Here is a 22173-nt window from a genome sequence, read left to right on the forward strand (position 1 = left end):
CCCAGAGCCCAGCTGCAGGATGCCCCTAGAGCCCAGATGCCTGCACCTCCCTTTCCCCAGAGCCCAGCCACCAACAACTGTATCCCGCTGCCCCCAGAGCCCAGCTGCGGGGCACCCCTAGAGTCCAGATGCCTGCACCTCCCTCTCCCCAGAACCCAGCCACCAATAACTGCATTCCACTCCCCCCCGCCAGACCCTGGCTGCAGGGCACCCCCAGCCCAGACACCTGCACCTCCCTCTCCCAGGACCTTTACTCCCCCCAGCTTCTTTACTGTCCCACAGAGGGACGCAGTGCCCTTCCTCACCCTTTGCCTGAGCCGGGGCTCCCAGACCCTCTCCCATCCCCAGGCGGATGATGATCAAGCAAGGCTTCAGAACTTGCAGAGCCTCCATCCCCACCGGGCTGGTGCTCTGTGAGCTACAGTGACCCTAATGGCCACCAGCAGCTCTGCAGCCCCAGTTCTGCAGGGAAAACATCAAATTCTGTGCAAATTCTGCATTTCACAGTGGTGCAGAATTCCCCCAGGCATAATAGCTAGTACAGCTAAAAATAGCACTGAAGATGCAGCAGGGACATTCATACGTTTTCACGTTGCTAATCTGTGCAGAAGTTCATAGGTGCTGGAACTAGAGGGGGGGGTTGCTGCAGCACCCCCTGCCTTGAAGTGGTTTCCATTATATACAGGATTTACAGTGTGGTCCAATGTCTCTCAGCACCCCCACTATACAAATTGTTACTGCACCCCTGCAGAAGTCCATGCCAGTGTCATCTCTGCTACTTTTAGTATACTAGTTAGATTAACCCTAGTGTGGGTATGTCTACGTGACCTGCAAATCCCACCTTTGATTGCCATGTAGATGTTGTTTCTACTCCATATGGGGATGACTGAGTAATAAATATCCCATAATACTTCAGGTACAGTCTTTGAGGCAAATCATAGCGTTCAGGACTCTTGAGTATTTTCATGAACAAAGCAGTAGTTGTCCAAATATTCATGATCTGTGAATAACACTAAAGCAAAAATCTCCATTCTTATTATAAAAATTATAAGCAAATATTATTGTGATTTTATTTTTCTTCCCTAGTGTGCCTATTTGGATTATACAGTGTATTAAGGATTTAGTTAAAGGAAAAGGAGTACTTGTGGCACCTTAGAGACTAACAAATTTATTTGAGCATAAGCTTTCGTGAGCTACAGCTCACTTCATCGGATGCATTTGGTGGAAAATACAGAGGGGAGATTTATATACACACACAGAGAACATGAAACAATGGGTTTTATCATACACACTGTAAGGAGAGTGATCACTTAAGATGAGCCATCACCAGCAGCAGAGGGGGAGGGAGGAAAACCTTTCATGGTGACAAGCAAGGTAGGCTATTTCCAGCAGTTAACAAGAACGTCTGAGGAATAGTGGAGGGTTGGGTGAGGGGGGAGAAATAACATGGGGAAATAATTTTACTTTGTGTAATGACTCATCCATTCCCAGTCTCCATTCAAGCCTAAGTTAATTGTATCCAGTTTGCAAATTAATTCCAATTTCGCAGTCTCTCGTTTGAGTCTGTTTTTGAAGATTTTTTTGTTGAAGAATAGCCACCCTCAGGTCTGTAATCGAGTGACCAGAGAGATTGAAGTGTTCTCCAATTGGTTTTTGAATGTTGTTATTCCACACAAAGATGGACTACAAGCTGTCAGGAACACTATCCCCGATAATGTCACGGCTAACCTGGTGGCTGAACTTTGTGACTTTGTCCTCACCCATAACTATTTCACATTTGGGGACAATGTATACCTTCAAATCAGCAGCACTGCGATGGGTACCCGCATGGCCCCACAGTATGCCAACATTTTTATGGCTGACTTAGAACAACGCTTCCTCAGCTCTCGTCCCCTAATGCCCCTACTCTACTTGCGCTACATTGATGACATCTTCATCATCTGGACCCATGGAAAAGAAGCCCTTGAGGAATTCCACCATGATTTCAACAATTTCCATCCCACCATCAACCTCAGCCTGGACCAGTCCACACAAGAGATCCACTTCCTGGACACTACGCTGCTAATAAGCAATGGTCACATAAACAGCACCCTATATTGGAAAGCTACTGACCGCTATTCTTACCTACATGCCTCTAGCTTTCATCCAGATCATACCACACGATCCATTGTCTACAGCCAAGCTCTACGACAACCGCATTTGCTCCGACCCCTCAGACAGAGACAAACATCTACAAGATCTCTATCATGCATTCCTACAACTACAATACCCACCTGCTGAAGTGAAGAAACAGATTGACAGATCCAGAAGAGTACCCAGAAGTCACCTACTACAGGACAGGCCCAACAAAGAAAATAACAGAACGCCACTAGCCATCTCCTTCAGCCCCCAACTAAAACCTCTCCAACACATCATCAAGGATCTACAACCCATCCTGAAGGACGACCCATCACTCTCACAGATCTTGGGAGACAGGCCAGTCCTTGCTTACAGACAGCCTCCCAATCTGAAGCAAATACTCACCAGCAACTACACAACAGAACCACTAACCCAGGAACCTATCCTTGCAACAAAGCCCGTTGCCAATTCTGCCCACATACCTATTCAGGGGACACCATCATAGGGCCTAATCACATCAGCCACACTATCAGAGGCTCGTTCACCTGCACATCTACCAATGTGATATATGCCATCATGTGCCAGCAATGCCCCTCTGCCATGGACATTGGTCAAACTAGACACTCTCTACGTAAAAGAATAAATGGACACAAATCAGACGTCAAGAATTATAACAACATTCAAAAACCGATTGGAGAACGCTTCAATCTCTCTGGTCACTCGATTACAGACCTGAGGGTGGCTATTCTTCAACAAAAAAAACTTCAAAAACGGACTCCAACGAGAGACTGCGGAATTGGAATTAATTTGCAAACTGGATACAATTAACTTAGGCTTGAATAGACTGGGAATGGATGAGTCATTACACAAAGTAAAACTATTTCTCCCCCCCCCACCCCACCCCACCCCCCACTGTTCCTGAGATATTCTTGTTAACTGCTGGAAATAGCTTACCTTGCTTGTCACAATGAAAGGTTTTCCTCCCTCCCCCCTGCTGCTGGTGATGGCTCATCTTAAGTGATCACTCTCCTTACAGTACTTGGCACCTTAGAGACTAACAAATTTATTAGAGCATAAGCTTTCGTGAGCTACAGCTCACTTCTGAGCTGTAGCTCACGAAAGCTTATGCTCTAATAAATTTGTTAGTCTCTATGGTGCCACAAGTACTCCTTTTCTTTTTGCGAATACAGACTAACACGGCTGCTACTCTGAAAAGGGTTTAGTTGTTCGCCTGCAATAACACACACACAGCACAAGGTGGCACCAAAAGGAAAAAAATCTGTTTATATACTACCGCACAGCAGATGACATGAACCAGGCTTTCACATGGAAAAGTATTTGGCACATAACAAAGACCACAGTCTTTGCTTATTGAAAAGAGATGCCTGATGAGCTAATTGCAATATAATGACACGGCATCTGTAGGGTTTCTATAAACGTAGGGTTGTAGAAATTGAGAGCAAGAGACAGATTTTTGTTTTAGATGGTCACTGGGATTTCCACATGGTGCTTTTTTTTATTATTATTATTTTGTTAAGAGATTCACATCCTTAGCTGTATAGCTAGAAACCATTCTGAGAGTTTAGATAACATACTTTTATTACTGACAAGGTATTGGGGGGGCAAAAGAGCAGGGTATGTGGTTTTGTTTGTTTTTTAAAAGCTCAACATGATTTGAGTTCTTCCACTTAAAACTGAGACAAACATTGCAACAGTAACTGCCAATTGAAAAAAGCAATATTTTTGCAGTGTGTAACAGAGGGCAAAATTATTTAAGTGCCAACAGTGTGCTTTGGATTGTAAAAGACCACACAATTAAAAACAGCCACTGCTCTGACGAGCCTAATCTAATTCACATTGAAGTCAGTAGAAAACCTCCCATTGATTTAAGTGAGAGTTGGATCAGACCCTAAAACACACAAAGATGACTGGTTCCACCGGGAAGCCCAAGGAAGATCTAACTTGGAAGTGTATGTTTCTTTCTCGTTGTATTATTTTATTGTGAAGGCTGCACAACTTTCTTTGATTGAAATATAGATTCATAGATAGATTCATAGATACTAAGGTCAGAAGGGACCATTCTGATTATATAGTCCTACCTCCTGCACAGCGCAGGCTGCAGAATCTCAACCACCCACTCCTACGAAAAACCTCACCTATGTCTGAGCTATTGAACTCCTCAAATCATGGTTTAAAGACTTCAAGGAGCAGAGAAGCCTCCCTCAAGTCACCCTTGCCCCATGCAGTATATGCATGTAATATGCAGTAATCAATCAGTTTGCCCTCGGTATTCATTGTGAACATGTGGCACCGACAGTTTAACCGTTTTGCTTTTCTGACTGACAAGAGAACATGAACCAAATCTTTATTCCTATGGATGTAGCTTTGTTGAAGTCAGCATTTGCTAAAACTAAATGAAGATTCCCTCTTTGTTGCTAGCACTATGCTGGAACTTGTTAACTCTGTGCAGACTGCACCAGAACACAAAGCTTTTTAAAAAAACAAAACAAAAACTGTATCCCCAGCAGAATACGAGTTCACATTCTTCATACTTTTTCACTAACAGAAGATGCCACTATACTGGCTGTGAATACTGGCCCCCTATCGGACACTCTGTGTAGAGGCCTGGTAGTAGAACCAAGAACAGAAATGGTGTTTCTTTGTATGTGTGTAACTTAGCTTGGTAGCAGCAGGTGGAGCTGGTACTACTGTAAGGTAATTGCTGATTCGTTGTGGGCCTTGGTTGGAAAGCAAACTCCACATATGGTAATTAGCTTTTTATAACACAAATATAGAGTTATACTAAACCACATTGTTACTAATAAAAATAATTTCAGGTATTATTAAGCACTACTCTTTTTGAAGGTTACAAGGTTAAAAAGAATACTCTGAACCCAAAAGTAGGTCTAGTGGCACAACTATGAAGTCCCGGTGGGGGGGGTTCTGTGCATAGTGGAAGTGTTCTCGGGTCCCTTTCCAGAATTCTTCTGGGTAAGCAAGGTTGAGTAATTGTAAGATAAGGTGTCTCTGTAGGTGCTGTGGGGTAGTTGGACTATAGCTCCTTAAACCTAGAAGGATACATAATTCATTTGGGCAGCTGAGCTGATCAAAACTAGAATTTCTTTTCTGTGGGAAATTCCAGCATTTCAAAAAATTTCATTCTGAATTGGAATGAAAATTTCCTACAAAGCATTTTCTGAAAATGTTTTGTTTTGGGTCATGTTTGTTTCATTTATGGCTTTTATATACAGTATTTTAATATTTTATGTTTATATTTTTTGATTAGGGTTTAAAGAATTTAAAATTTATATGAATATATATTAATATAAAATATATGAAATAGTGATTGGTAATTTGAAATTGGTATTTGATTTGCTCATTTCTGATATTCTGACTGGTCATTTGTAATATAATTATTTTGTTATACCATTTTTGCAAGAATAAAAAATTATAAAATAAATTTCAAAACAAAAAAGTTGTTTCAAAACAATATACCAAAACATTTGTATAAGTTTGAATGGAATGTTCCAGCATTATCAAAATGCTTGGTTTCAAGTTTTTTCTAAATTAAACTTTTATCCAAATCAACAGTCCATGGAGCATTTTGACCAATTGACATTTTCCAGTGGAAAAGCATTTCTTCAGACATTTTTTTGACCAGCTCTAGATTTAATGGTCTCCCTCTTCCCTCCTTTTTTGTGTGTGAGTGGATGAAATACTCCTGTATCTGAAGATCACCTTTAAAGTAGCACAAATTAGTTCAGAGGCATAGTTTGCTCTCATATTGTTTTTCAGAATAAATTCCTAATTACTGTTTCAAACATTGCTGGGACCTCCTGCGTCTCCATCAAAAAGAAGTTGAATGGACATAGATCCATCGAATCATAGGACTGGAAGGGACCTTGAGAAGTCACTAGTCAAATCCCCTGCACTCATGGCAGGACTAAGTATTATCTAGACCAGTGGTTCTCAAAGCCAGTCCGCCACTTGTTCAGGGAAAGCCCCTGGTGGGCCGGACCTGTTTGTTTACCTGCCGCATCCGCAGGTTCAGCTGATCGCGACTCCTACTGGCCGCGGTTCGCCGCTCCAGGCCAATGGGGGCTACGGGAAGCGGTGCAGGCCAAGGGATGTGCTGGCCGCCCTTCCCGCAACCCCCATTGGCCTGGAGCGGTGAACCACAGCTAGTGGGAGCTGCAGTCAGCTAAACCTGTGGACGCGGCAGGTAAACAAACCGGTCCGGCCCGCCAGGGGCTTTCCCTGAACAAGCGGCGGACCGGCTTTGAGAACCACTGATCTAGACCATTCTTGACGTGTTTGTCTAACCTGTTCTTAAAAACCTCCAATGATGGAAATGCCACAGCCTCCTAGGCAATTTGTTCCAGTGCTTACCTACCCTTATAGTTAGGAAGTTTTTCCTAATGTCCAACCCTAACCTCCCTTACTGCAATGTAAAACCATTATTTCTTGCTCTGTCCTCCAGAGGCTAGGAGAAAATTTGTTCTTTTCTCCTTCTAACAGCCTTTTTGTATTTGAAAACAGTTATGTTCCCCCTTCTGTCTTCTCTTCTGCAGACTAGATAAAACCAATTTTTAAAAATTTTCCTCACAAATCATGTTTTCTACACCTTTAATCATTTTTGCTGCTCTCCTCAGGACTGTTTCTAATTTGTCCACATCTTTCCTGAAATGTGGCATCCAGAACTAGACAATCCTCCATTTGGGGCCTTATCAGTGTGGAGTAGAGTGGAAGAATTACTTCTAATGTTCTGCTTACAACAGTCCTGCTAATACATCCCAGAATTATGTTTGCTTTTTTTTTTTTTTTTTTTGCAGCAGTGTTACACTGTTGATTCACATTTAGCTTGGAAATCCACTAACCCCCCTTTTGCCCCCCCTTCCCCCCGAGATTCCTGTCCGCAGTACTCCTTCCTGGGCAGTCATATCCCATTTTGTGTATGTGCAATTGATTATTCCTTCCTAAATGGAGTATTTTTGTCCTTATTGAATTTCATCCTATTTACTTCAGACCATTTCTCTATTTTGTCTGGATAATTTTGAATTTTAAACCTTTCCTCCAAAGCACTTGCAACCCCTCCAAGCTCGGAATCATCTGCAACCTTTATAAGTGTACTCTCTGTGCCATTATCTAAATCATTGATGAAGATATTTAAAAGAACCAGACCCAGAACTGATCCTTGCAGGACCCCACTCATTATGCCCTTCCAGCATGACTGTGAACTACTGATAACTACTGTCTGGGAATGGTTTTCCAATCAGTTATGCTCCCACCTTATAGTAGCTCCATCTAGGTTGCATTTTCCTAGTTTCTTTATGAGATCATGCAAGACAGTATCAAAAGCCTTACTAAAGTAAAGATATACCACATCTGCCACTTCCCTCCTATCCACAAGTATTGTTACTCTGGTCAAAGAAAGCTGTTATGTTAGTTAGACAGGTTTTGTTCTTGACAAATCTATGCTGACTGTTATTTATCATGTTATTATCTTCTAGTTGTTTGCAAATTGATTGCTTGATTATTTGCTCCATTATTTTTCCAGGTACTGAAGTTAAGATGACTGGTCTGAAATGCCCCGGGTTCTCCTTATTCCCCTTTTTATAGTTTGGCACTATATTTGACATTTTTCAGTCTTCTGGAATCTCTCCCATCTTCCATGAGTTTTTGAAGATAATTGCTAAAGGGTCAGATATCTCCTCAGTCAGCTTCTTGAATATTCTAGTATGTATTTCATCAGACTCTGGTGACTTGAAGATGTCTAACTTGTCTACGTAATTTTTAACTTGTTCTTTCCCTACTTTAGCCTCTTTTGATCCTACCTCGTTTTCACTGGTATTCTCTATGTTAGACATCCAATCACCACCAACCTTTTTGGTGAAACCCAAAACAAAGAAGTCATTAAGCACCCTGCCATTTCCACATTGTCTGTTGTTGTTTTTTTCCCCTCATTGAATAACGGGCCTACCCTGAACTTGGTCTTCCTCCTGCTTCTAATGTATTTGTAGAATGTTTTCATGTTACCCTTTATGTCTCTAGCTAGTTTGGTCTCATTTTGTGCCTTGGCCTTTCTAAATTTGTCCCTACATCCTTGTGGTGTTTGTGTATATTCATCTTTTATAATTTGACCTAGTTTCCACGTTTTGTAGGACTCTTTTTTTTTTTTTTAATTTTTTTAGATAATTGAAGATCTCCTGGTTAAGCCAGGGTGGTCTCTTGCCATACTTCCTATCTTTCCTACTCATATTGCAGGCAAGCAAGGAAGGCTTCTTCGATTGACAGCCTCCATTCTGCGTAAAAGTCTGTGTGCTCAGTGTGAACGTCTTACACAATTTAACCTCCGATAAAATGGTGTGGGGCACTGTGCAGGTTTGGGTAACTGAGTGCTTGGCTGAACTGGGGCTCTAGTCAGCCAAATAATGTTTTTTCAAGGAGGCTACGTGGCCTGAAAGTTAGTAGCTTCTCAGCTAGTAGCTTTGTGTCAGACAAATCTAACTAGTTGCCAACACACTTTCTTTTTTGTCTCTTCCCCATGCATCTAGAAGCAACTGCTATTGGGAGAGGAAGAAACTTAAGAGCCATACCTTAATGGCAATCAGGGTTAATGATATCAATTCAGTTGTTGCATTTCTGGGGACCATTATGTCCCAGGTGACCAGAGCTACTGAGGGCTTGGCTATGCTTGCGAGTTAGAGCGCATTAAAGCAGCCCTGGGTGCCCTAGCTCACTACTCGTCCACACTGGCAAGGCATGTAGAGCGCTCTGACTCCACGGCTAGAGCGCTTCTGGTACTCCACCTCGGCAAGAAGATTAACGCTTGTTGCGCCTTGGCTGAAACGCCTGGGCGTCAGTGTGAACAAGGTGTTGCATTACTGCGCTCTGATCAGCCTGTGGAAACGTCCAATAATCCCCTTAAGTCAAATGGCCACTCTTGTCATTGTTTTTGGAATCGCCGCAAGAATGCGGATATGCCCTTTGAAAGCTTCATTTCTGACAGCCGGCATGCTTATCTTCTCTGGGACAAAGCAACCATTAATGTGGGCTGCTGAGTGAGAGAGGAAGGGGGTCCTGCTGCTGCTCTCAGCCCCCCCAAAAAACCCCTCTCTCTCCCCCAATATACACAAAACACATTCCCTGTCACACTCCTCCACCACCTCTTTTGAAAAACACGTTGCAGCCACTTGCATGCTGGGATAGCTACCACAATGCACTGCTCTCTGTGGCTGTTGCAAGAGTTGCTAATGTGGCCACGACAGTGTGCTTGTAGCTGTCAGTGTGGACAGATTGCAGCGCTTTCCCTACTGCACTCTGCAAAGGCTGGTTTAACTCAAAGCGCTCTACATCTGCAAGTGTAGCCATGCCCTCAGTCTTTGTCCTGGTTCTTCCCATTGCAGAAAAGGTGTACAACAATCTCATATGAATACTATTTGTGTTACAGCCTTGATTACAGCATAAGTTGTGCTGATCTCTTTGGCATCAGTTATCAAGTTTGCCAGTTAACACCCATATTTACTTTCACATTGGGGATAAATGATTAATCAGTGGCTCTTTCTTTGTGCGGTTTGATAACTTCTAAATTTGGTGTCTGTTTGAACTGGGGAGTGGTAGTCAAGCCTTTGTATTTGGGGAAAATTAATGAAATACGGCCTAAAGTGACATGGTACAAGTCTTCATGAGAAACCTGAGCTGTAGCTATAATAATTGGTGCTTTTTGGATCCTTGGTTCTGGGCCCATCTCAAGCAGAGATGAGTCAGAAAGTAAACTGTGTAGCTGGCTAGAAAAACAGGGTTAGTGTCACTGTCAGATTTAACATGCAATGTAATCTCTAGAGCTCTAATACTTATTTTTGTTTGTTTGTGAGATTGGAATTATTGGTGGGACTGGCCTGGATGATCCTGACATCTTGGAAGGAAGAACAGAAAAATATGTGGATACTCCTTATGGCAAGGTCTGTATAATATTTTTCTTCTGGCTTGCTAAGATGCTTTTTTTAAAAAAAAAAAAAAAAAAAGAGTCTTTTACTTGTGTGCTTTATGGCAAGTTTTCAGCCCAGGAGATACAAAGGAGACAATGCTAGCAATAGATTGCTGAGTGTTGGTAAGTGTAATAGAGTTCCTTAGGGTCAGGTGGTAGTGCATCCAGCCTCTCCCTGCCCAGGACAGCTTTTCAGTCTAGTTCCTCACCTATGGGTGGGCTTAGCATCATCTTGTGTTTTCAGTGTCCTTGCCTTCTCCTTACCATGAGGCTTATGCCCCATCTGCAGTAGAAGAAGTTAGTAGGGCAGCCTATGCCTTCCCACTCTATCGGGTTCCAATCCAGGCCCTATAAGAGTCAATTAGGCTCTGGCATCTTGGAGTCCCTTCGGAGTTACCCTTCCTGGGTCCCTCCATCTCTCCCAACAGCTCCAAGTACAACGTAAGATATCAGTAGAAAAGGCAGCTAAACCTTCAGCCCCAACTGGGCACAGCATGCAGTCCTCTTCCCCCACAGGGAGGCTTCTTTGGCACCCTTGTCCAGGAGACCTCAAAGTAGGTGTGTCTGCCTCCCCCTTCTGAACTGAGTTGCTCCCTTTTAAGCCTCTTCTGCAGTTGGAGAATGCTCTGCAGGTTTGGGGAGGTGGGGATACCTGGGCCCAGTATTGTCCTTTAACCCCGTCGGGCCCGGTGTGGGGTTTGTACACTGTATCACAGTCAGCTTATAACGACTGCGAGAAGCAAGGTGTTATAATGACAACCAAGTGTGGAAGAGAATACACCCCATCCTCTGCCACATCCACTGTTCTTTAAATACGATGAGATAAGAAGCACAATGGAGCATTCTCAGCCCAGGATTGGGATATGGTGGTTTGCAACTTTCCAATTCTGGGCTGCTCCATAGCCTCTGGCATAATTTAGACAGCCCTGTGGGCCTTTCTAAATTAGAGCAGCCTTCCCTGGCAGCCTATGGGCCCCAGCACTACTTAGGATCTCTGTAGTATTACATGCTGTGACCCCACCCTGGTACTCCACCTACACCAAGATTTACAAGGGGATCCTTAGGAGGCAGCCTTATGACTGTCTTTTGCTGGTCCTGTGCAGGGAGGAATTCCCTACCAGCCAGATTCTGGGCTTTCAGAGGCTTTATGTTACTCCATCCCTTTTACCAAGCAAAAGTGGCTGGAGCTAAGGTAAGAATCTCACCCTATGTCTGTTTGTTTAGCCAACTGTTTATACCTATAGTGTCAGCACATAGTAAGAGACAGTCCCTGCCCCAGAGAGCTTGTAATTTAAATAGATCAGGCAGGCAAAGGATGGAAGAACAGGAGTGTTGTTGTTCCCATTTTACTGGTGGGGAACTGAGGCAGAGAGAGTAAGTGACTTTACATAGGTAGTGTATAATAAAACTGGAAATTAAACTCATATCTTCTATAATATCTGCAGAACAGGAGACTGAGCACTGTTCAGAACAACCATCCATGTGATATTTTGCTGTATGTTTACCATCTTCTACCAGTGCAGTTCATAAGACATATGATACATGGCCATAACAGTTATTTTATGGGGAAGAACCTGTGTAGAAACCTAAACCTGTATATCTTTTTCATGGGGTTCAACGCTACCCTGTAGGATCCAAGATCTGGAAGGAGAACTCTACCTCCAACCAAAATGGTGTTGGGGAAGACTTTGTGGTGTAAGGGACATGGGGGGAGAATGGAGTATATGTGGACTGTGGCAATTGGCCATGGTGGGGAGGTAATAAGGTAGGGGGGAAAGCTGAATTAGAGGAAGATATTTGAATTTCCAACCACCCTGTAAAATCTGCAAGAGTACTGGGGAGAGGATGAAGGGGACTTATTCACTTGCATTCCTCCATCTTCGTCACCCTGCTCCCAAAACTAAAACAAGCGTCTTGTATAGAACAGAGATCCTTTCACCTCTAAGATGCTGTCTTGAATCCAGGCTAGAATAGCAAAAACAAAATGGTTGCCATCTGACATTTCCCCTATATGAGATTAGCTGCTGGTTTTAGTAATGTTCTCAGTGGAAATTGTACATATTGGAAAATTGCCATTGCAATTGACACCTTTTTATTGGCAGTCTCAGTACATGGAAGATTTAACTGTCCTCTTGCCCTTGGAAAGGTCTCTTCAGATCACGGTTTGGGGTAAATTGGCAGGACAATGTGGGGAAGCTTATATTGTTGCTGTATTCAAATGGCTGAGATCCTGCAGGATCCGTAAAACCTGTGCTCAATCTCATTGAAATCAATGGGCTTCTGTGCAGGTGGGTCACTTGGCAGGATCAGGCCTGGGTGAGTAAATAGGGTGGACTTTAGAACTGTTAGTCTTGCACCTTCTACAAGCAAATCAACTTTTTAATTTAAGCGTTAGGAAATAAGGAAGAATTCAGCCAATTTTTTTCTGAATTATTTAGTCATAATTGTATTGGCAATATGTACTGTATACGTAATGTAACACAGTAAAGTCATATTTTAAAAGGAGAATACAAAAGCTTTGACATTTGTTTTTATTTCATAGGACAACATATATGGGAGGAAACACATTATAGAGCGAAAATTAAACTTGGGAGAAAAATCCTGAGTGATGAAACTGATGTACCTAAAACTTATGGATTTTAAAAGCCCATTTTGTTCTTTTTGTTTGTTTGTTTGTTTTTTAATTTAACATTTTGTAGCATAAATCTAAAAGTGAGTTAGTATTAATTGTCGTTGTGTTAGCATGGCATATTAATATAGGCCCTGATCCTTCAAGATGTTCCATGCAGGTGAATCTTTGCACCTACAGAGAGGCCCATTGACGTCAGTTGGGATCCATGCCAGTGCCATAAACCACCAAAATGGAACAGTTTGCAGGACTGGAGCGTTAGGGCTTGTCTACACTACCATGTGGGGTCAACTTAGATATGCAACTTCAGCTACGTGAGTAGCGTAGCTGAAGTCTATGTACTTAGATCTACATATCACGGTGTCTTCACTGCAGTAAGTCAACAGCTGACACTCTCCCGTCGACTCCGCTTGCGCTTCTTGTTCTGGTGGAGTACCAGAGTCGACGGGAGAGTGCTTAGCAGTCAATTTATCGCATTTATATGAGACACGATAAATCGACCCCCATTGGATCAGTAGCTGCCTGCCAATCTGGCAGGTAGTGTAGACAAGCCCTTGTAAGATTTGAGACCTTGGTCCTGTCGCATGCAGCCAGTTGTAGGATTGGGACAATGAAATGGAAGAGTGAAAAATAAAATCATTGGGTGAAGTCCATTAACTTCAAACAAAGTAGGAGCAGGCCCTAAATGACTTAGTTTTCATTAGTGGGTGAATCAATCTTTTTTTTCCCCTTGCTTTAACTTATTAGATTTGTTGAGGGATTGTTTGTTAACTGATGCATCTCAATCCATTGGAGCAAGATAGTTGATCCAGCCGTCATTGGTTAAAGCTGACTGCAAAGACAAAAGTTTGTTTGTTTGTTCATGAGGATGTTTAAAGAAGGCCTGGAAGTTTTGAGTTTATTTTACAATTTTGTGTAAAAGGTGAGGGGGGTTTGTTTGTTTGTTTTTATGTTTATTTTTGATATTGGCAAATCAGGGCTTGTCTACTCTGGAATGCTGTGAAGAAATACAGTAACTCCGCACTTAACATCCTAGTTATGTCCTCGAAAAATGCAACTTTAAGCAAAAAGATGTTAAGTGACTCCAATTTCCCTATAAGAATTAATGTAAAGGGGGGTGGAGAAGGTGGGTTAGGTTCCAGGGACATTCTTTTCACCAGACAAAAGACATGATATACATATACAGTATAAGTTTTTGAAATAATTTTAAACAAACAATACTGTACTCACCAATGATGATTGTGAAGCTTGGTTGAGTCAGGCGCTCAGCGGGGTCGGGTGCGGGTGCTTGCCCTGCTCTGCCTGCCAGGTGTTCCAGCCGGGGAGCGGGGTGGGGGCTTGCCCCATTCCGCCCGCCTGGCGATCCTGTTGGGTAGTGGAGTGGGGACACGGCGGCTTGTTCCACTCCGCCTGCCCAGCATTCCAGCCGGGGAGCGGGGCAAGCCCCTGCGCCCACACCCTGCTCACCAGCAGGAGCCCCAGGTGGGTGGAGCAGGGGGAGTCAAACAACCTTATAAGGGAACATTGCAGGACTTCAAAGGAGTATGTTCTCTAATAGGTCAGCGACCTAATAGCTAAACACGGTTAACCGGGAGGACATTAAGTGAGGAGTTACTGTAGTGAAATAGAATATCCATCTGAGCAATTGAGAGGTAAAGGGATTTCTAATTGGACTGTTCAGAACTTTTGTGGGTTTGTTAACACTTGTGTTTAGTTCTATCTCCTAATAAGCACATGGGTGAAAAGATGTATTTGTTAAAGACTTAACAACATGCCTATTCAGTTAATGTGTGAGATTATATACATGAGTCCTCCAACAGGCCTTCTAGCAAAACCATGGAAGATCAGACTCAGAAATGCCAGTACTTCTAATGTAAAAAACAAGCAAAGAAACAACTTTTAAAAAAAAAAAAAAAGCGTTCCAGCTTTTCAGATCATAAAGACGCAAAAAGAGTACAGTCGAATGTTTTATAGTTTCCTTGGAGCTCATCTTAACAACGTACTACCAGAACAGAAGAGCTCTCTGAAACTTTTGATGTTTCTTGCAAGCCCTGCCTTTTGGCTGCAAAAGAACAAGTATCTTTGGACTGCTGTTGGTTTGCTGTAGAGAGCATGATACAGAGCAGTTTGGTAAGGTGTGTGTTAAAATGAGTTACTTGAGCAATCCTTGTCACCTTCCCTACCTCACCGCGCTGGCCTACTGGATAGATTGCTTTCTTCATTTAATAAACTCTTCTTCATACCTAAGGGTAATGTGAGGTTCAGAAGGAACCTGGAAAATGTGACTATACAAAAACATGAGTGTTTTTCAGTTCTCTAATTGTGCTGGCATGATCCCACAAATGGCTTGAAGTATCTACTAACTGTGCTTGGTTTTAAAGATGGGAATTTACCATCAGAAGTCCAGATCTGTTTCCCCTCTCCCACTTCCTCTTGTTGAGACTGAAATTGGGGGTGGAAAATATTCTGTGAGCGATTGGCACTGCCTTATCCCCATTGGCACGTTGTCCTCAAAGGTGTTGGGCATGCCCACTGAAGACGGAAGGAGTTGGGAGCACTATGTATTCTTATGATTGAGCCCTTGGTTAGCAGCAGCCAACATTTCTCCTTACCACTGGACTCCAAAACTACTATTACATTAAAACCTCTGTTCAGAGGACATTTCCTGAAGAACATGACTCAGTTCTAAAACTGTTTTTGCAAAATCAATCTAAAATCTCCAATAGCAAGCAAATTTTAATGCTTTCCAATTATTCTTCTCAGTCATGATTATGCTGGCATAGGTTCCTACTTCACAAGCAAGGCATCTTTTGTTCTGCAGATCAGCTTTGTTTGTTTTTGCTAAAGGAAAATTAGGTCATATGTGATAGAATTGACCTCCCCTTCCACCTCCACTGAAGCTGATGCAGCGTTTGATTAATGAACTTGGAAAATATTTAAATGAAGGCATCATGGTCCAGTTCTTTCAAAGAGCTCTATTTTGAAGGATTCTGCTCTTATTTTTACATTTTCTATATACAGTGCTCCATCTTACTGATAGCGTGGAGTTAGGACTTTTGGGCATTTGGGGAAAATATGCATACATTGTCCTTTTAATGCGTTTACCTGCTTGTTTTTTCACTCTGTGTGTGTGAATATCATTTTCTTGATCTTTCTCTTCTCCTTGCTGCATTCTCTGTGGATTTACACTGGAGATGTTCCATTGTGAAAGCCTACTCCTGCAACCTGTATAGAAGTAGTCGTTAATCGTGAGAATTTTCATTGAAGTGAAAGGGAGTACTGCCATATTTATGCAAGAAAAAAATGAAATCTTATGAGTACACCCTTTGACTTCAGTGAGAATTCAGGAACTTCTCAGCCATTCGTGTATATAGTATACACTCAATTATCTGACTAGTATGGGGGACATAGATTTTATTTGTATAACATGGAGTTTGGCTAATTGAGAGGGCAGGAGCCATTCAGAAGCAGGGTAGCCTCCCCTGCACCTGAGGACTCATCCTCATCCTCCTTGCAGTCCTGGCCGGAGGTCTGTGCTCTGCCGCACCAGGGCTGCAGCCTTCTTTTCGCTTTGTGCCTGGCTGGATAAGTAGCCCTCTGCAGTTCCTCTGTCAAGGCCCTGCTCACTCACTCTCAGGACAGTGGTGGTGCAGAGGGTTCCCTATACTGTCACAAGAGCTGTTCAGCAGTAGGATGGCTTCCCCTGCAGCCAGGAGTTCATCCTCCTCCTCATAGTCCTGGCCAGGGTCTCTGCTCTGTTATCTGGTTCCCTTCCTTGTCCCTCACCATGAGATGCATGAGATTGGATAATGCGGAGGGGTTCAGATAATAAGGTTTGGACAAACAGGAGTATACTGTATTTAAATATAATTTTAAAAATACATGGAATGACAAAAACCATTAATAACCAATTCACATTACCCAATGTGCTGTTTTATTCCTTGTTTCCTTCTCTGCTTTGAAACATTAGGTAATGTGTGTAGTAGGAAGAGAGCCTGAGACATAAGCCCTTGTATCAGAGACCCTGTATGAGGCAGGAGCCCGCCCCTAGTGCTTTACACACACTCACATCACCCTGTTCTCACCCACAATAGTTTATCCTGCAACTTGTTAATATTAAGCTGTCGAATGATGGTTTAAGAATGCTCGTCATTAGCAACAAAATGTTCGTTTTTCTGGTTTTCTCTTCAATTTTCTTTTTCTTCCTTGTGTTCCCCATCACTACTGTTCCTATTATAGAATTGTAGGACTGGAAGGAACCTCGAGAGGTCCTCTAGTCCAATTCCCTGCACTCATGGCAGGACTAACTATTATCTAGACCATCCCTGACAGGTGTTTGTCTAACCTGCCCTTAAAAATCTCCAGTGACGGAGATTCCACGACCTCCCTAGGCAATTTTATTCCAGTGCTTAACCACCCTGACAGGAAGTTTTTCCTAATGTCCAACCTAAACTGCTCATGCTGATATTTAAGCCCATTGCTTCTTGTCCTATCCTCAGAGATTAATGAAAACAATTTTTCTGCTCTCCCCCCCCCCCCCCCCCGTAACAACCTTTTATGTACTGGAAACTTATCATGTCTCCTCTCAGTCGTCTTATGTTATGAGAAACAGGCGTTCTTCTGGCAAAACCTAAATGTGTTCTATAGAATCCAGCACTGTGACAGCAGTCATTATTATTAAATGTGCATGTTGATGTTTTCTCACAAGCATTTAGAAGGATATTGTGCCATAGTGAGGGAAATTGAGAATTGGACTGATTGGCCTTGCAACTTTGAAATCTGACCTGGTGCACTACTGCTATGCCATCACAGGGATCCTTGCATTTCCCCCATCAAACCTCAGACTGCAAAGTATACCAAAATATGACGATGTGGAAAAATGTCTAATAGCATCTAGATTGAGGCCACTAAAATCATTTTATTTATAATTCCAAATACACTTGAATCTATACTTCGCAATGTGAAAGAGCTAATGCATCAATCTACTGTTCTGTTCTCTGATTTTTCTTCTGATATGAGGTATTCAATTTCCGTAGATCTTATTAACTGTGGCTTTAAACACGCACATTATTTTACTATCCTACAGCATTAGCTCTGAGCTATGTCATGGATGATTTTAAGGTACACAGCAAATTTGCTGCGATACTTCATAAATTGAAAAACACGAGCTGTGTAGCGAGTTGTGTTATGGAATGTTGTAAGAACAAAATCGCTTGGTAACTAGACAATAAGGGTTTTCTCTATCCTGATGCCTAAGGAAACTTTGCTCTCTCAAAGCCACATCTGGCTCAGAACAGTGAGTAAGCATTTGGTAAGGGATATAGCAAGGGTAATGAGATGTTTCATATGTCAGTAGGTTAAAATTAAATAGGGACTTTCTAAAAAATCAGGATATGATACTGTTCTAAAAATAAGTCCTCTGGACAATTCCCTTTTTCTAAAGGCATTGTAATTCCATTTCTGGTAGAATTTAAAGCATGATACATAGTCAAATAAATTACAGCACTTGAAGAGTCCATGTAATGAGAATAAAACAGCAGATATAAAATCAAATGACAACTGAGATATTGTACTTAAACTACAAATAGTGTTCCTATGGGAAGTATTAGACATCATAGCATTCCTAAAATTGCATGGGTAGATATTTTTAAACACTTGGGAAGTTAGTTAATAAATTAGTAATTATGACAAGAAAGAAGTAAAATTAAAAGATTTTGTAAATGTCTATTTTGTTTCTAAGACCCAGGATAACAGTGGAATGACTGGCACTGAAGAAGGTGGCTTAAACTTTGGTGCACAGCTTCATTTCCACTAATTTAGGGCCTGGTTTTCAGAATCTCGGAGGAGTTGCCTTTCTAATTTTTTGTCAACAGGAGCCGCAGAAGCTCAACATCTCTGAAAACGAGGCCCTAAACCAGAGGTGGGCAAACTAGGCCCCTGGACCACATCCAGCCCGCAGGACCCTCCTGCCTGGCCCCTGAGCTCCTGGCCCTGGAGGCTGGTCCCCGGCCCCTCTCCTGCTGTTCCCCCTCTCCCGCAGCCTCAGCGCACTGCGCCACTGGCACAATGCTCTGGGCGGCCGGGCAGAGCAGTTGCAGAGCTGCCGCCAGCCACCAGTGCTCCAAGCAGCACGGTAAGGGGGCAGGGGTGTTGGGGTGGTGGTCATAGGGCGGGGAACAGGGGGGTTAAATGGGGAAAGGGGTCCCGGGGGGCAGTCGGGGGGGGATTGGATGGGTCATTGGGAGGCAGTCAGGGGCAGGGCTTCTGCGGACAGTCAGGGGACAGAGAGAAGGGGTGGTTGGATGGGGCAGGGGTCCCGGGGGGCAAGTCAGGAATGGGGGGGGATAACAGGGGGCAGTCGGGTAGGGGGTGGTCAGGGAGCAGGGGGTGGTGAATGGGGCGGAGTCCCGGGGGGGGGCTATCAGGGGATGGGGGATTGGATGGGGCAGGAGTCCTGGGGGGTCATCAGGGAACGGGGGGATTGGATGGGGCAGGAGTCCCGGGGGAGCCATCAGGGAACGGGGGGATTGGATGGGGCAGGAGTCCCGGGGGAGCCATCAGGGAACGGGGGGATTGGATGGGGCAGGAGTCCCGGGGGAGCCATCAGGGAACGGGGGGATTGGATGGGGCAGGAGTCCCGGGGGAGCCATCAGGGAACGGGGGGATTGGATGGGGCAGGAGTCCCGGGGGAGCCATCAGGGAACGGGGGGATTGGATGGGGCAGGAGTCCCGGGGGAGCCATCAGGGAACGGGGGATTGGATGGGGCAGGAGTCCCGGGGGAGCCATCAGGGAACGGGGGGATTGGATGGGGCAGGAGTCCCGGGGGAGCCATCAGGGAACGGGGGGATTGGATGGGGCAGGAGTCCCGGGGGAGCCATCAGGGAACAGAGAATTGGATGGGGCAGGAGTCCCGGGGGAGCCATCAGGGAACAGGGGGGATTGGATGGGGCAGGAGTCCCGGGGGGGCCATCAGAGAGCGAGAAGTGGGGGGGGGGTCGGATAGGAGGCAGGGATCGGGCCATGCCTGGCTCTTTTGGGGGAGATAGCCTCCCCTAACCGGTCTTCCATACAATTTTGGAAACCCGATGTGGCCCTCAGGCCAAAAAGTTTGTCCGCCCTAAACCTTTTAGTAAGGTAACAGGTTTGAGGATGGCAGAGTTAGTAGAAGTACCATCAACTTATTAGGGTATATGGCTCTATTTAAGCAATGGTATTTCCCAGCGATGGAGAAGATACCACTGTGGGATAAGGTTGGGAATAGGTAGGAGGCAAGGGGAAGGACTTTTCCATTTGATATACAGAGGATTAGAGCTAGGTGAGAAATGGCTTTCATGAAAATTTTCAAGATTTCAAAAAAAAAAAAAAATCTTGTGTATCAGGATAATAAAAACCTAAAACTTTTCTAGTTTTCCATGGAAACTTGTGAGACAGGCACCTTGCCACCACACAATAGCCTGTTGGTTAGGGCACTCAGTTGGGACATGGGAGACCCAGGTTCAAGTCCCTGGTTTCCCACATCCAGGTGGGTGACCTAGCCATGGGGCTGTGAAGTCAGAGTCTCTCTCTTTCTCTGGTTTTGACCAGAAACTCCATCCTGGATCTGAGAAACCTTCCCAACAAAAATTTCATCAAAATTGACCCTTTCCACTCTAAAGTTTCGGTTTCAACAAATGGACGTTTTCTGATGAAAACCCATTTTGTTGAACAATGTATTTGTGGGCCCTCTAGAACACTAACAAGTAACTGCTGCCTAGGGCCCTTTTCTTCTCCCTCCTCCTCCCAAGCTCTTAGGATGTTAGATGCTGAGGTGCAGTCTCTTCACTTTTTATCCAGAAAGTATGTTATCAGCATAAATGAAAGTAATGCACCATGAGTCCCTCTTAATGTCATTTTCAAAATTAGTGGCCGACGTTTTGTAGCACTGATTATGAGTATATAGAGCAAGGGAGATGGTTTGTAAGGCTGTCAAGCGATTAAAAAAATTTATCGCACTGCTAAACAATAATAGAATACCATTTATTTAAATATTTTTGGATGTTTTCTTCATTTTCAAATACATTTATTTCAATTACAATACAATACAAAGTGTACAGTGTTCACTTTAGTTATTTTTATTACAAATATTTGCACTGTAAAAATGATAAAAGAAATGGTATTTTTCAATTCACCTAATACAAGTACTGTAGTGCAGTCTCTTTATCATGAAAGTTGAACTTACAAATGTAGAATTATGTACAAAAAATAACTGCATTCAAAAATAAAACAATGTAAAACTTTAGAGCCTACAAGTCCACTCAGTCCTACTTCAGCCAATTGCTCAGACAAACAAGTTTGTTTTTGTTTACGGGAGATAATGCTGTCCACTACTTAATTACAATGTCACCAAAAAGTGAGAACAGGCATTCGCATGGCATTGTTGTTTTTGATGATTCGGAGTCTGTAGTTTCTGCATCTGAGTGTTCTTTTAAAACTTCTGAATGGTAAGTGTATCTAGCCCCCCCTCACACTACACTTCTAAACTCCCTTGCAAAACTCCCCTGTTAGCCCCTCCTGTTCGCTAATGCCTAGGGTGACCAGACAGCAAATGTGAAAAATCGGGATGGGGGTGGGAGGTAATGGGAGGCTATATAAGAAAAAGACCCCAAAATCGGGACTGTCCCTATAAAATCGGGACATCTGGTCACCCTTCTAGCGCCTCTGGTCATGTATGAGCGGGCTTTTTAAAGCCCTGGTCTTCCTGAGTAGCCTTGCCCCCTGGTTAAGAGCTGATGGGTGCTAAAGGGATTAGGTATCAAAGCCTCTTTAAGATGCTCTCAGCCTTGCCCAGCAGGCCGTTAGACGCAGCACACAGTCCCTCAAACAAACAGACCACACAGTATATTTCAGTCAAGCAGCAAGCACATCACAAGCACAGACACTACAGACAACAAATTTACCCCAAGGGACACGTAATTGCCCCTCCTTCATCTGGAGAACTCCCTCAGAAAACTCCCCTGTTAGCCACTCCTGTTTGCTAGCTTTCTTTTATTTACACACATGCCAGGCCACATCACAACCATCCCTGCCTGTTATTTTCTCCCTCCACCCCACTAGAGCCCCCCCGTGCACTCCAGCCAGAATCCATACCTTTAGTCTAACTTCCTTAGACCTCGGTAGGAAATTTTCCTGTATCATGATATTTTCGTGATTTCAAAAAATGTTACTGTTCTGCATCAGGATGAAACTGAGATCTCTTGCAGTTTTTAACAAAAAACAAACCCCCCAAAATAACACAAAAGAGAGAGATCCCTGACTTCAGAATACATAATAGCCTGATGGTCAGGGCACTTGCCTAAATCAGGCAGACCACAGATTTGAACCTAGGTCACTCATATTCTAAATGAGTGCCTTGACCATCACGCTATTGTGAGGTGGGTCTCTCTCTGCTGTTGACTAGAA

At 43.5% G+C, this 22173-nt stretch overlaps 1 protein-coding gene across 4 annotated transcripts in view; it reads left to right on the forward strand.

Annotated features, from left to right (window-relative positions):
• The window catches only part of LOC119855563 (methylthioadenosine phosphorylase), a 66319-nt gene that overhangs the window by 4077 nt on the left and 40069 nt on the right, over window positions 1-22173 (forward strand). For 2 of the 4 annotated variants that reach the window (XM_043514623.1, XM_043514624.1), the window contains 2 exons: window positions 9993-10079; window positions 10534-10659. In XM_043514623.1, the coding sequence (XP_043370558.1) occupies window positions 9993-10079; window positions 10534-10659 (213 nt within the window). Of the gene's footprint in view, window positions 1-9992; window positions 10080-10533; window positions 10660-18633; window positions 18655-22173 lie in introns of those variants that run through there. The other 2 variants (XM_038401848.2, XM_038401852.2) reach the window with 2 other exon arrangements.

This window comes from Dermochelys coriacea, chromosome 5 (genome assembly GCF_009764565.3).
Source record: "Dermochelys coriacea isolate rDerCor1 chromosome 5, rDerCor1.pri.v4, whole genome shotgun sequence".
In the NCBI taxonomy this organism is placed as follows: Eukaryota; Metazoa; Chordata; order Testudines; family Dermochelyidae; genus Dermochelys; species Dermochelys coriacea.